We start from the raw sequence: 16,192 nt of genomic DNA on the forward strand, positions 1-16,192 counted from the left end.
CGACTGTTGTTGTTATTGTACAAGAAGCGTTGCCAACTTAAACCAATTTTGAACGCAAAGGTAAATTGCTGTACTGGTCTACGTCACACCACAAAGATCTCTAGAGGATTTGCAGCACATTCGTTTTCATTTGACATTTCTGAAATGTTTGAGTGAACGTCTGTCCCCTTTTGGGCTGGTGAAGACCCACTGCTGCACAGGAAGGAGCAGGTGTTTGTAGGAGACAGCTGGAGTTTGGAAGTGGAATGTCCTGACCCCTCAATCACGACGACGAAGACCTTCTGCAGTGGCCCTGTGGAACTCCCTGGGAGCAAAGGCTGTAGTCCGAGGTGTTCCCCGAGTGGGGACGCTGTCAGTTCAACGGGATCCCTTAAACATTTTTAAAGGGCTTCATCTTGTGTGAATTCGCTGGTGTGGTGTGTTTCTAAGCTTTAAAACACACCAGCGAATTCACACAGGAGAGAGCACCTTACTGCCACACCCAGACTGGGAAGAATTCCAATTCCATTAAAAAAGCCGGCGGATTCCGACTCTGGAGGAGGGGGAGAGAGAGAGAGACGCTGCTGCCTGGCCCAATGGTACAATGGTTTCAGTGGATTCAGTGCATTCCTAAAACATATTTCCAGAGTAAGCCGTGCTTCATATAGTTTTTAACAGTCTGTTAAGGGTTTGGCATGTACTGTAAATCCCTAAAGGAGAAAGAAAGTAATCTGATACATTTCCAAAGAGTATGCGTGCCATCGAGTTGCTTAAAACACTCATTGGTCAAAATGTCAGTAACCATCAGAACCATCAGTACATATCAGAACACGAGGACCTCCGAGTAGCAGACAATTTAAACAGGACTTAATTAGGACTCTAGCTTGGTTACTGTATGGTTCTGGAATGTTTTCTGGTCCAATCAATGTTTAACAGGAGTGAGATGTGGAGGTTTTTCTAGCTCATGAACATGCTCAAAGCTTGTCTCCTATTCCTTAACTACGTGCTGCAACTGAAAGCCCCTGTTCATTTGACTTTGGGTTCCTAATATTTTGACCAGCAAATGTATATGTGATTAATCTTTTTAACATGAATTCAGTTTATTTGGGGATTAATTGGTGGGGCTAATTTTGGAAAGTTTCTAAAAGTATACTGATCTTAAGCTCCTGTCTGGAAATCATGAGCATAATCTAAGGGCCTTTATTACCAAGCAGTACTCATAGACTGTATACTATGCTAGGCTTCTTTTTTTAGGAAAATTATTTTATTTTTTTCCTTGTACTAATTATACTACTTAGGGATCCAATGTTAAGACTAACAATATTAAACATTGAATATCAGTAACTAACAATGGTAGACATTGTAAATCAGCTTGTTGCAATTATTGTTTTCCTTATTCTTTTGTCTTATGTGCAATTTTTGAATGAGTTTAGTTGACTTTTAAGGCAACCAAAGTTTCTGGTTGAATCCAAAGTGTCCTCAGAGACACATGCATGCAGTGAAGTCAGTTTTGCATGTTCTTATCATGTAACTGATAGCATTGTCTTGTGGTTTCACATTCAGTTCGTAGTTGATAATTATTCGGGAGCCAGAGTAAATGCAGCAGACCACTGTTGTAAGTTCTTGCTATTAGGCAAGTTTTTTACTGTGGCAATCAGTTTGCTGATCGTCACCTTAGGCAAACAGTTAATTCCAAAAACAAAGCACATAATTTAAAGAGTACTTCAAAACCAGTATAAGACTGAAGAAATAGCTTTGAAGGACTCCCCCGCTAAGAAATTACACTGTCAGGGTGCTCTGCCACAGTTAACGCACTTATAGCAAGGACCACTCTCTCAGTTTTTACCAACAGACGCAAAACAAAACCGCACAACACTGTCACCACCTCTGAGGCTTAGCGCTCTCAATCTGGAAGCTCCAGTATGTTTCTCTCTCTTAAAATTTGCTTAAGACTGAAACTAGCTTGTCAGGCAGGTCATCTTTCACAAAGGAAACTTCCTCCCTTTCACACAGCTGATCTGCCATTCCTGCTAATTCGTCAGGCTGACTGAATTCCCTGTCTTTATGGTGATAAAGGGAGTGAGGTGGTGGCCAGCTCTGTGCCATAGCGCCCTTTTGTTCTGATTTTCCTTACACTCTCTGACCTGTTCTTCCACGCAAGTGGTCAGCATCCGCCCACACCATTTTTCACGGAATAGTCCAGTTCCAATTTACCTGTTCCTTTTCACTCAAGTCAAGTCTTGTTAGGGGTGTCAAAACAGAAGACATTGTGAGAGCCCCGAAGAGAAGTGAAAAGGGCACAGGGAACCTCCACCAGATGCCGAAAATATTTTTTTTTTAGAAGTGAAAAAAGCAGTCAAACCTGGCCACACAATTCGCTTTACATCTTGGCTGTACACCTACCCTACAGGAAGAGAAAAGGTCAGGTTACATTAATAGCCATTCGGCACATTTTCCAAATTAAAAAAAATGACACCATGAGAGCCATTACGTTAATGTCCTCTGCACGTAAGCCAATTTTCAGAAAACACTAGGTCACTCCCAAGACATCTCAAAGATCACTATTGACACCTAACTGGTCTCCTTAGTGAAATCTAAGGAGCTCTCTGTCTGTAAACAGAAGCCTAATGACTCCCAAGGAACAGTTCTTTAATGCTTTATAACCACATCCCATGGAGTGCAATTAGCTAACGGCCAGGGTGCAGAGTCCCAGGCAAAGTGCACAGCGACATAGGAAACAATGGACCAGTCCCTGTGGAGGCATCCCCATGCTTGTTCCTTCTTGATTACATGCTGTATACTGGAGCCTCTTTCGAATAACTTTCCTATCTGTGGTAAGAGGTTTTTGTGCATTGGTGGCATGCTTTAAAAGCTCTGAAAAAGGGTTCACGGTTGTCCACTTTCTCCACTTTATAAAGAGCAATTTATCTTTCTTATTAAGATTTCTGTGCATTTCTGTACAGGCAGAAATAATGCTTTCCTGAGGGAAACTAACCCTAACTGGTAAACGTTAGTCAAAAACGTACAAAGCAATGCTAAAAGAAACTGGAAGCCAAAATAACCTTCAAAGTGCATGACCAACATCTTCTCTAGGTGGTCTGAATAGGTACGACCCTGCCAAGTTGTGAATGAACTCTACGATTGTGGTTGAAGCTTTAGGGAGACTCACATGCAGAGAGCTACAGTGTTCCAATTTCTATTAGCTACATGAATGAAGTCTGCCTGCTCATGCAAGGCTCTGCCTTAGTGTCAGAAAGTTGGATGGGTTCCTGTACAAGCGAAGAAACCTCATCAGCAGTTCCTCAACCTCTTACACTGCGTGGGGAACAGCAGCTTCTCTCGGAACCAGCTCTTGATTTCTTCAGAGAAATGCTAAACTGTGATTCCAAGTAAAGTTTCCATTCTCTGATTTCCAAGAGCTAGCCAAGAGGTCAGGAATACTGGAACAATTTTTACAGGATATGAGAATGCATAATAAAAAGGACAATGTGTATCATCCCATAAAATGATCCAAAAAATGGTACACAAAAGTTTTATTTTCCATATGGATACAGAAAACTAAATCTCACAATAACTACCCCTCAAACTGGACTGGATGCAGTGCAAAGTCAGTATCACACAGGATACTGATTAGGGTAGAGCGGTGGCTCTGTGGCTAAAGATCTGTGGCTGGAAGGTTGCCGGTTCAAATCCTGCAGCTGGCAGAGGAATCCTACTCTGTTGGGCCCCTGAGCAAGGCCCTTAACCCCAACTACTCCAGGGGTGCTGTACAATTGCTGACCCTGATGCTCTGACCCCAAGCTTCTCTCCCTGTCTGTGTGTCTGTGTCTCATGGAGAGCAAGCTGGGGTATGCGAAAAGACAAATTCCTAGTACAAGAAATTGTATAGGGCTAATAAAGTGATGTTATCTTATGTTATGTGTTATGTTATACCTCTGTGAAACCGAACTACTATAAAGACATTTAAATGATGTAAATCAGATGAAGAATGCAACACAGTCATGGGTTTGCAAAAGAAATCACAACCCTGGGTTTTGGATGCTCTTTATTGACATTTAGCAGCTCCAATTTTCACGTTTTGAAACATTTCCTAAGCATGCCCACTTGTATTAAAGCCAATGTTTGCTTAAAAAAACAGGCCTACACAAACACATAATATAGCAAGGAAACCATTAACTGCATGTTTAGGACATTATGAGGTGTCAAGGCTGACTGACCAAAATATCTAAATACATACAATACACATTGTCATACATATTCATAAACTGGAAACAATCCACACTGTCCAGAGTGCTATCCCTTTAGAATAGACAGACATCACTATCAGTGAATTTACTCCTGTATCTTCTTAATGTGTATTTCATTAATATTTCTCCCCTTACACAGTTACTGTTACCAAAGAATGTTAAGAAAAGATCAGATGGACAGATTTATTCAACTTAGCATGAAGTTTAGAGGGCACTGCAATACACTTGTAGATATAATACCAAGCTGGATGGCAAAAAATAGCACTACTTGTTAGCTTATTTAATATGATTGTTGTAGCTTATCTGCAAGCAAACCCATGACAACTTTGCTGTAGAAAAACAACATCTTTGGACAAATAAAATTCTGGATAGTAATATACAGTAGAAATCATTGGTAGATAAGCATTTCAAAGCAAGCAGGCCTTTCAGCATTTAACTGGTCCCCAAATATGAACGTATTATCACTGATGACCTTCTGCAAATCCATCTACTTAGTCTTTACCTTGAGATCAACGTTAGTTCTTATAATGATTTTTATTTACTGTGTGACTGTAATTAAAGACCCACAGGTCTAACCTGTTATCCTTAAATCATCAATGTGAAATCAATAGATCCTGCCACACAGTACTCTCCATTCCTAGAGAAGTGCACCTACTGTACTCTATTGACAATTTTCCCATTAGAGCCAATAGGACCAGTAGTTCACATTCACATCTTATGGTTGACATCTACTGTGAGGTGTTGTACTACAAAGAGCTGGACTATACAATTTTTTGTGATGAAGTGATGAATTATCTCATGCGGAACTGGGGAGGAAGCAGTATGAGATGAGGGAATACAGTATAACTATGTTCTTCACTTCTAGCTCTGCAGCTTTTTTACAGAACTCCAACTAAAGATATGGAAACAGTTCTAATTAAGACCTTTTAAGTCAATCATCAGTTCATTTAGGTCATTAAGTGCTAAGGCTGAATGAAAGCCAAAAGAATTTGTGGCACCCTGGGACCAGGAGTGAGGGTTGCTGCTGTATAAAATTTAGAAAAATAATATAGAATAGTATAAACTATTTAGTTTGGATCAGAGGTGCACAATTTCTGTGTTGGAGGATCGCAGTATCTGCAGGTTTGTGATCTACCCACCTGCATCATAACACCAGGCTAATTTACATTCAAGATGAATCATCTGTTATTAATCACATTGAACACCACTTTTGGAACTTAAGGGTTTTGTCCTTTTCCAGGCTATAGTCCAGCTCCAGGTGTTTTAATCACGTCCTAAAGACACAGAAAGCAGCAAATGAATGGAAGTTGTAAAGTCAATTCATATTACCATCTTGTAATCATCAGCAAAACACATGTGTAATTTGTAATCATGTGGATTGAGTAAGTTAAACTCATGTCTCATGATCTTGTGTACTGTATTGTGAAATTATTTCTTATCATAAGGAAGCTGAAGAAATCCTTTTACTGTACCTTCTGTATTGTAACATGCACCAGAAGTGATGCCAGCTCAATCTCTTCACTGAATCCATTTGTCAGCGAAACTGCTCTGAAGCCTGCAAAACGAACACCTAATTCAGGACACAATCTCAACAGGCACTGCAATGGAAAACACAAGTCAGACTGTAATGAAGTGAAAGCAAAAAATGCTATCCCCAAGTAATTTAATACTCCTCTCAAATAATTCTACTGTTTACCAATCAGGCCTCCCAGTAATCCCTGTCTTTGAATTGGCTTCATCCCTCTGCTCTCATCTCCACCGATAGCTGGTGTGTGGGGAGTGTACTGGCGCACTATGGCTGTCTTCACATCATCCAGGTGGGGCTCCACACTGGTGATGGTGGACAGGAGTCCCCATTACTTGTAAAGAGCTTTTGAATGGAGTGTCTAGAAAAGCACTATATAAGTGTAGGGATTATTATCATACACATTAAAACTTCTGCAATAGAACATCAGTAAACAAAAAAAAACTGGCAGAGGATATTAATACTAAAGATAAAAGACAGTAGTTACTGTTAATACGGTATTTACATTTTTATTAGATGATAGAGTGTTCAGCAACCTCTAAATAGATGTAATATCTGAATTGAGGTGTCTGTAAAAGCAGGACAGTCTTACCCGTCTTGACTGCTCTGAGAGGAAAGGTGGCCTGAGCCAGAAAGCTGGGGTCACTGAACATATCCTCTATAGATACAATGAACTGAAGGAAGGCCAAGTCGGAATTATTGACGGAAAACGTGTACGTTGGAAATACGTCCCACACCGGATTCAGACCATTGTCACCTACAAAGAGAAACAATGTGTACAGAACACTGAGCCAACAACGCGCTGGACCTGCGGCACAACAACAAACACTGTTCTGTCGTGGTTTAAGGTTGTGATGATCAATCCTGGTATTGAAATGGCTGATCTGATTACATTTCACTGGAGCTATTAATTGCTTAAGTGTACATAAATTATTTTCTTAATACGTCAAAGTTACCAATTCATTGCTCCCACATAGTGAGCAGCTAAATGGCTTAATAGTCTAGAGGTTAAAGCTTGGGTCACCTCCCATGCTAACAGTTAAGGATGATCTGTCTAGGGGTCTTAGTGAAAACAACAGCACTTGCAAACACAAGTGTGCTTACATGCTTGCAGTGATGTCAGTACGAGATGCTCTGCTCAACCATTCAGCAGAAACACTCCTGCAAGGCACTATGGGGCCAACAGCATGTCAAAAAATGTCCCATCTTTAACCCCCACCTTGCACAATACAGAAGTCTTTGTTTCGAGCTGAGACATTAAAATGATGGATGGATGGATGTTTTGCCCATTATGCCTTCCAGCATGAAGGAGCAGCAACATCCTGTTACTATAACATTAGTGTTTTACAGGACAGGGTTGTTAGCCTTGTGCCCAACCTCCAACATGGAGGACCTGGCGCCTGACGTGGGATATGAACCCACTACCCTGAGATTATGAGTCTCATGCTCTACCAATAGAGCTAGCTGGGGCCCTCGAGACATTAAAAGATACTGGCAATTCCAAATCTGGTAGATGAAAAATGAAATATACATGAAACTATGAAAAGCATTACCCATTTCCATAATTTTGCCTATTTTTATTTTATAACATATCTTAAAGTTTAGTGATACCAAGGCACTCAAGTGCCAGGATCAGTCATTGTAGTTTTAAGTTTAAGTATATTTAAGTATACATATATATAGTATGTATCCTCTTAAATATATTTAAATAATGCATTTTTTCCAATCTACATAATTTCAATTTCAATCACAATGTACATTAGCACTGTTACTGACACAGATTAAATGGACTGACTTCCAGAACCTTAGAGGTTTTGTTAAAGGAAAAAAAAAAAGATTTCTAAAAATTCTGATTACATTGCCTTGTTGACTCTTCCTAGTGACAAGATGGTTTTGGTCAAAAAGTTTGCTTTAGGCCTGGCAATTCCGGCTCGTAGTTGTAGAGCTTTTGCACTGCTCAGAGCTTGTTTGAAAACCTTACTTGTAATTGAGGTGCTGAAATACTTGGGCTCTTGAGAATGTTCATGCAGCTGCACTTCTATGAAGGGACTGATGATGCTTCTCTGAGGTTTTGGGAGGTGACGGGCTCCGAAGACCTTCCAAAAAAGGAAAAAAAATCAATTTAAAAAGCATACTTAGCAAAACAAAAAGCATATATAATTGCAACACTGTTCCAATTACCATTTACAGGTTAAGAGTGTGTTGTGAAATGTGGTCTATTGCCTCAATATTCTGGTGGCACCAAAACTGCAGCCATAAACCATTTCTCCATAGGTTAGGAGGATGTGTTTGGTTTCAGAATTTAAACATATAAAATATATATATCAATATATACACTATGTAAAGTCTCAAGACAAAATTCAGAAATTCTAAAATCAAGACCTTGACATGCCATAACACATTTTTGTCCCAAATTAAAAAAAAAATATATTTAAATTGTCTTGTCTGTGAAGACAGTTATAAGGGCATACAAAATTTGTCAATAGCTTTTTCTTAAGTGAACCAGAGTATCTGAGGATTTTAAAATGAAATAACATTATAAATAATCAGGCTGATAGTGTAAAGGATGTTGCCCTCCAATTCCCTAAGTGTGCAACAGATGGCAGCCAAGAACGTCAAACGCTCACCCAGGTTGCACAGAAAGACAAGTCGTCATCAGAAGAACACAGAGAGGTGCAATTTGTTTAAGGCACTAACTGAAGTGGACATCACTTTTTTTGATGATGGGGGCTGTAAAACGAGTTGTTCTATTCAAACAAGTGTATTGAGAGAAGGAGATGAATGAAATTTGGTACACATACAGTACAGTCTACAAACTGCCTTATAACTGCAACCCAGCTACTACATCCTACATCAGCTCATTATGGACTTAATTGGACTAATTTAACTACTCTTCTCCGGCCCTTCAATAACTGGGGATTTGACAAGACCTAGAAAATCTGCAGATCCTGGCCTCCAGGAGGAGGATTGTTTTAAAGTGTACTGAAATGTCATTATCTATGGCAAAATGTTCTTCATTAACTTTTTTTTTAGTAAAGCTTTTATTGCTCCACAGTGCATTGTTTTCATTAAAGAGCAGTTTAATGAGGCCTACTAACTTCGTGAGTACAGCATGCAGAGTGGGGCTGAGAATGTAACAGCCTTGACAAGCACTGAACCCACTGTCAACAGGAATTTAAATTTGGGGGATCTGTAAGACTCTTCTTCTGCCTGAATCTGCGCAGGGACCTCATTGTCTTATGGTCATCAGTCTGACTGATGTCACTAGTGTAGCTTGTGTAGTCCCAGCTTCAAACCATCCCCTCAGGCAATTCTGAACTGCAGACATACTGTACAACCAAACTACGGTACACTGCAAGGCTGGTGCTCTGCTACAGGGACTTGAAATGTTATGGAGAGTCCTGGGAAGTGATGTTGGTATTCAAACAGTCTCATCCTAAACCACGAGACCTGTTACATATCATACAGTGTGTCGAGGAGCAGGGTGAAAAGGCTGGGTAGTGTTCACACTACAATCGTCATCATCATTTTGTAATGCTATGTCCTCCAAATCTAGCTTTTCTGCAAAGCCCACATGAACTCGACTGATGAGACAAGCTACTGGGATGATAAAAAAATACTTTTCTTACTTGAATTTTGACCGTCTGTTTTTTTTCTTGGGTTTTCATGCCTCTCAGAAAGTCAGGTTTCAGCACATACCCTGACCTCCCATTGTGCCCAAACAAGGCGTTGTTGAGCTGCATTTGTGAATCTACAAAGGAAGCAGCATCAGATCTTCAGTCTCAAGGTGGTGCTGTCATGAGTCACAAGTTTACTATTAAAGTGTGATCTCTGTCTTCTGGAGCTATTTCTTTTCTGTATTATACCCATGTGTGTATGTTATCATAGCAACTGTATCACTTGTGCTTGTACTCTTTCTTATTATGTTCAACTCGCTAAAGCTGCTGAAAGCTGAGCCCTGTTCACTATCTGATTCTTCCACATTACATTTAGCACTCTATCACAGTTTGTCCCAAGTTGGTTTCAGCATGACTTTGGGATAGCCTTCTAAAAAAAACAGTCTGTCTTAGTGCAGTACAGGGTCTTGGTGAGTCAGAGACCTGAAGACCATGGGCACCAGGCAGGATACACTCTCGACAGGCAGGTAGTCAATCACCAGGCGCACAAACCCAGGGAACAATACAGTCATGCCAAATACTCTAGACATGTCTTTCGACTGTAGGGGAAACCAGAGCACTTGATGAAAACACACATGGCCTCAGGGGAACCTGCAAACCCCATGCAAACAGAAGGCATCCAAGGATAGACTTGCCAACCAAAACACAACCATGCCATCCCAAGTAAATGTATGGGAATTAAAATGAATAATTCTGCATCAACTTTCTGGCAGGTCCCATACGCTAACCATACTGATCTGTGCCATGTTTTCAAGTGCTGCTGCGAATCTCACCAGGAGTTTGAAAGTTGAGTGCTACTGAGTCTGAAATAAGAAAAAGGGAATACAAGCATGGATCTATTGTTTACTTTGAATTGTGTGGATTTTTAAATAATTTTTTTCATCAGCTTTTCAAGTTTAAGAAAACAAAGAAGTGTTTTGGATTTCTCTAAATGTTGTGCTTATGTTTTTAAAACAAGAAGAGAGTAAGAATGGGAAGGTAGATAGCACTTAAATATATTTTCTTTAATATTTTAAATATCAATCACTTTTTAATTTTTACTGAGTTAAACAATATGTTGATCAGTAACATTATCTTGAGGGGTTAGGCTCAGCTTTCAACAAAACAAAACAATACCTATTTTACATACTATGGCATTCAAACAGGAAAAGAAGACGTTTTTTACCTTTGTAAAAAACAGTACAGTTTAAGAAAAGGAGACTTTTATATTGCACACAAGATTTAAATGGTTGAAAAAAATGTTTAGGACAAAAGACAGCATATTTCAGCATGTTTAGAACAAAAGTATTTTTTCACCTGTTTAGAAAGAAATTTTACTGCCTGAAAACTGAGCTACAACAGACTTACTGAGCTGTAACTACATTTCTTTCCTCAACAGTTGAGGAAGTATTTTTGTTGGAATGCCTGAAATGTTTTTTTTAAATTATTTAAACCTAGTATACACCATAAAAGCTTCATTGTACTTGTTCAATGTAGAAGAGTAGAAGAAAGCAAGACACACACACACACACACTGTGCGGCTCTGTGGAACACATGGTGCTTACAAGGAGAATCTCTGTTGAAACAAACTGCTCAAACTGCAGATGATGGACTCTGCACCTTTAATGGAAAACAATTGATGCAACCGCCATTGAGGCAAACACACAAATGCGCACAAATGCACAAAAACTCAGTTGCGGTGATAAGGAGAAGATATTGATTCAGAGCTAGAAGCATATCTCAACCTGTTGACTGAGAAGCCTGATATGAGAAGATATAGTACACAGTATAAGTTAACTACATTTGCACGTACAATTGCTACAAATGGGGATATGAGCAGTCCTTTAACATACTTACTGATTTCTGTGAAGATTCTATTTCACTGGAATCAATATACATCTTGGTCGTATAGAGCGAACCAACCACCTTAAAAATAATACAAGTGAAAATAAACACGAGACAAAATTCCCAACAATATTACGCTTTTTGGTAGTTTAAAACTACAAGAAGAAACACTGCATAGCAGATCAGTCTTGGCAATGGAAATCTTGTTGAGAGATATTTTACTGCATGGTTTATTTGAGCATTAATCTTAACCACAAAGGATTGTTTTAGAAAAGACATAGACTGAGCAAGCAAACAAATGTATAGTTCTTTCAAAGACAGGAAGATCAGAATTCAGTATCTTTTGGACCAACCCTTACATCATTACAGGATTCATGTTCAGCTAAGTGAGCTAATTTTGTCCTCCTCTGAAATTCTCTCTGAGATGCAGATTTTTTTTTGCATTCTGTTTTCTTACTTCTGAATTTTATTCTTTCTGAAGCTTGCACAATGTGGCTTTTGTTCTTCCTAGATGTGTCTTGTTTGAGAAAATAAATTGTCTTAAAGTTCTCCACTTATTTCAAAGTTAACATTCAAGTGTCATTCGCACTTTTAATTTCTTATGAGCACATTTAATTACATCAATTAATGTAATTTATAATAAATGCAGGCTATATAAATATTAAAACAGCTTTCCCTCCTTCTCCTGTTATTCATCTCTCCATTAGATACTGTATAATTTTAGCTGCAGTGATCTGAGTATTAATTTTAGCCATTGATCACTTTAACCATTAAGAGCAATAGCTGTGCCCCAGCCTGTCATTACTCACCATTTGAAAATGCTGCTGTATGCATGGTGTCACAGGATACCGTAGTTTGATCTTCCTGTACAGAGGCTTTTATCTGTAGTACTGCACCAGCTCCACTATGGTGTCAAACTCAGCGGATGTTCCCAAAACAAACTTGTTGCCTATTTTGTGGAACTTACAGTGCTTTACTACCTTTTCCACCCTTAGAAAGAGAGAAGTTTTCAAAAGATACAGATTCAGATTTAGGAGTTGTAAGGCATTTATGAGAATAGACAACAGGGAATGAGACACTGAACATACCAAAAACATCCTCTTCCCCATACCTCTATTTTGAATGAAATGCAAATAATGTGAAATTCAAATCAACTGGAAAGCATGCTGCAGTGACAACTCCAGGTCCCTCTTGAAAACCAAAGACAATGAAAGACAGGGAGGTTTCTGAGAAGTGGCTACAATAGTCCTAGAGTACATTTTTTTATGACGCTAAAACGGACGTAAGAATGGTGTGAAGCTGCTGACTGCTTGTTTTCAACACAGATAAAGCAAGACAGTCGAACACTGCACGCGCACAGAGATCCTAAAACCCTACCTGAAAGTAATGGCATAGGAGTCCTGTTCCTCTCTGCTTCGGATGAGGAAAGCTCCGTCGCGGGGAATCTTCAGGAGAATCTCCTCAGCTTCACCTCGGCTCATGTTGCTGTAGAACCAGCTGAATGGAGAACAAAGAGGCTAATCACACGATCAACCATAGCAGCAGCATATGGAGCAGCCCAGTCCTTTAGCTACAAATGGACTTCTTCAAACAATCTTAAACCCATCCATATCAATCCAAATCAACAATCTGCAGTTACAGTCACCTTGCAGCATCCCCAGTACAAAAACCCATTTGTTTTTACAAAAACACATTTTCACAGACACATACTAAATCAATGCCATACCACTGACTGTATTAGAGTAATGACTTCACAAATAACAGTGCAAAACAGCACCTTTCTCCTTATTCCTAACAAGCTGCAACTCCAGAGGTAACTGGCTATCGGGGAAGAATAAGAGAGTCTCTGTATCCATGAATTCTGCATTAAGTCATTTAAAAAAAAGCAATATGGTGGCTTTTCAACTGACCTGTGATATTCATGAAGGTAGGGGTTGGGCACCGCAACAGACAGCTTCATACTCTGCCTGTCAGTCTTCAAGGTATTGCCTGTGTGATGCTCAATTAAATTGCACAAGCTGCTGAAAGTTCTCCCTTTTTTACAATAGCGCACTCTTTTCTCCTTATCCTGGAAAATTTTAATCCTATGGCGTTTTCCATTTTTCCTTCGCAGAACAGACAAAAACATTGGAAATGAGTACAAAAAAATTAAGGATGAAAGATGAATAACCTTGCACCACACTGTACAGGACTGCAAATATGCATGCTTTCATTTCATTGTGTAATGTCCTTGGCTCTTAGAATTTAGGGTTGAAACTCTCTCAACTTTACTGCCTTATTTTGACTCTTCTGTCTTCCATTCTGTTAGTACTGTATGCTGGGTTAACATCTGTATAGTATAACAATATAATACTGCTTAAAGGACAACTGCTTGAGATAATTCCTCTTTGGTAATAAAACCTTCACATGATTCCTTTTTGTTCTTCCTATAATTTAAAATAATCTTCTTCTGGAAAGAAACATGCACTCTTTTTACGCTGAAGAGATACAGGCAATTGCTGCAAGGAAAAATATCTTTCCCTTTCCTGCAGCTCTCCAGTGTCTCAGCAAGAATCTTATTATTACTAGTTATACTGTAAGGTTGGATATATTTTTCTTAGAAGAATTATTATCCTGAATATTTAAAACTAATTTGTTACATTTCTCACCCTTTTCCATCCATTTAGCTTTATTTTTTTAAAAGGGCATATTTAGATTTTTCCTCAATATTTTTCTGCTCTTTTCTCTTATATTCTAATTTTTCTAATATATCACAATTTCTTATCTTTTATCAGAATATAATGTCAGATCTTCTATTTCTTGTGTAAGCTGCTTTTCTTTTGCAATTGCATGCTTTATTTTCTTGAACTGCACAAATAACACATTCGAAAGCATGCTATACAATATGGGTTTCAGCTGTGCCCACATCATACTCAAAACATTCACTGATAAACTTCCTTGTTTTTGTAGTAAAAGTTTTATTTTTCAATAATAACGGGTTAAACTTGCGATGGAAATTCACTAATTGTTAGATACAATTCAATTGATTGATGATCAGACATTAAAAAGAACCTACAAATCCTACCATGTCACCAAAGTGTAGCCTCCTTCATGAGAAATACTTTCTCGGACCAAGAAAGCTCCTTCTGTCCCCTCGCATCCTTCGAAGAACTGAAACCTGTGCTCTTCCTCCTCTTTACTGATCACCCCATGATACCAGGGCTCAGAGAGATGTCTATCAGGCTTCTCCTGCTCCTGAAACACAGCCCATGACTTCACAGATGAGAACAAACCTGGAACAGTATAAACATTTGTTCATTGTACTCTGAATCACAACCCTATCTCTTAAAACGATCTTTACTTGCAGCTATACTCTGTATAATTAAGTGTAAGAAATCTCATAGTGAACTACTGTATGAAACAGGGTGATGTTACACTTCAGACTTCTCACCAGACTTCAAGCAATAGTCCATGGCCTGTGTGTGTAACATGCTTCAGATGCTGGTCATGTGCTACAATGTTGTATTTTACATTGTTGTGGTACCAGTGAAGTCTATCATGTCTCAGATCATTCTCAAATGTATTTTAATTTCCGTCCTGTGTTTTAATTCCTCTCTGTGAGCAAAGCAAGCTAATAGGTTTTTAAAGAGAGAAGTCATTTTCTTTCCTTGACATGTAATAATTTCATAACTTCCACTCTGGAAATAGAAGAAGAACTTAGGAAAACTCCAGTGTGACATTACCAGTTCCTAGTTATCCCAATCCACCACTGTGAGCCTACCTTGACCTTCAAGAAACAAAGGCACAAGATTCATAATACTTAATCCCTGTCAGGCAATGGCTATTGCAACATGAATTCCCTTCTCTGAAGGCCACTCCACCCTGATTCTACAGACTGCAATCTGGACTTGAAGCAGATACTCGAGGATAGAATCTGATATGATAAAGTGATTTTGGAAGGCTTGATCTGCTGGCCTTTTAAACAAACAATTATTGCTCACTTCTATTAATTTAAATTTTACTGAAACATATTGAGCATAGAAGCCATGCTCTTCAAATGTTTAACACATTAAAATGTTTTGCTTTTTTAATTAAGAAAATGAGTGGTCTTGTTGCTACTGAGTTTAAAACTTTAACCAGAGTAGCCTCCTCACAAAAATCAAAACAAAACAGCTTTTGGTCATCTTTCTAATCCCAAATTTTGGTCTAAGAAACGCTGCTTAGACTGAAAATAAAAATTACCTCAGATAAGTCACTTGTCTCCTCTTCCATTTCAGAAAAATAAAGCATCCTTCCAATAACAATGTAGTAATGGTAAATCCATTTCTGAAAGGATGAGAGGATAATATTTGTTAGACGACAATTTACTGTACACTCTATCTACACTGTGCCTCACAATACTGGCCACCTAATTATGGAAGATTCTCAAGGTGTCACAGGTGAGAAAAATGCACCCAGCCTGGGTGGAGATCAGCTGTTTATGTCAGTTTTCATTCAGTTCTATAGCTTACCTGGTGAGTTATTGGTCTATACCAGATCCTGCCTTGATCTTAGAGAGCTAAAGATCTTTCTGGTGTTCATTCCTGCTGAGCTCTCAATTACATAAATGGATCAACCAGATGCCTAATTCAAGAGAAGTTAACAAGCCCTCTACATCTCTGCTTGCTGATGACTGTATATAAGGCTTTCTATACCCCCCCCCCCAGCTCTCTATACCTCTTCAAAGATATCACAAATGTAAAATTTGCCTTTTAATACATCTTCAGATTTGTGTTGAGATGTTTTGTTCTGAAAAAAAAAGAAAAAAATCTTTGCGATCAGAATCAATTATTTAGAAAAAGAGTTTATCCAGGAAAGCGCGATCTTTGTTACAGCTCTAGACAGTCAGTCCTAGACTGTACATAATTGTACATAATATGCCATACAGTACATAACATACTAGTGTGAGCAGACCTGCAAGA

General features: G+C 38.8%; 2 protein-coding genes across 3 annotated transcripts; both read right to left on the reverse strand.

Annotated features, from left to right (window-relative positions):
* Positions 1-4,013: 4,013 nt before the first annotated feature.
* On the reverse strand, positions 4,014-12,274 carry LOC148817034 (1-phosphatidylinositol 4,5-bisphosphate phosphodiesterase gamma-2-like). Of its 2 annotated transcripts, XM_088938626.1 has the most exons (7): positions 12,062-12,274; positions 11,265-11,333; positions 9,381-9,502; positions 7,733-7,847; positions 6,344-6,508; positions 5,699-5,781; positions 4,014-5,500 (listed from the first exon to the last, which is right to left on the reverse strand). In XM_088938626.1, the coding sequence occupies exons 3-7, from the start codon at positions 9,492-9,494 to the stop codon at positions 5,468-5,470; spliced, it is 510 nt and encodes a 169-aa protein (XP_088794752.1). In that variant the 5' UTR covers positions 9,495-9,502; positions 11,265-11,333; positions 12,062-12,274; the 3' UTR covers positions 4,014-5,467. The 2 variants fall into 2 exon arrangements, with proteins under 2 accessions (XP_088794752.1, XP_088794753.1); XM_088938627.1 differs by lacking the exons at positions 11,265-11,333; positions 12,062-12,274 and having other exon boundaries at positions 9,381-9,628.
* LOC148817035 (1-phosphatidylinositol 4,5-bisphosphate phosphodiesterase gamma-2-like) lies at positions 12,131-15,511 on the reverse strand. Its single transcript, XM_088939152.1, has 5 exons — positions 15,474-15,511; positions 14,317-14,486; positions 13,163-13,357; positions 12,630-12,749; positions 12,131-12,242 (listed from the first exon to the last, which is right to left on the reverse strand). Exons 1-5 carry the CDS (start codon positions 15,501-15,503, stop codon positions 12,131-12,133), a joined length of 627 nt encoding a protein of 208 aa, XP_088795278.1. The 5' UTR covers positions 15,504-15,511.
* Positions 15,512-16,192: the final 681 nt, after the last annotated feature.

This window comes from Atractosteus spatula, chromosome 21, assembly GCF_055471065.1.
Source record: "Atractosteus spatula isolate fAtrSpa1 chromosome 21, fAtrSpa1.hap1, whole genome shotgun sequence".
NCBI lineage: Eukaryota > Metazoa > Chordata > Actinopteri > Semionotiformes > Lepisosteidae > Atractosteus > Atractosteus spatula.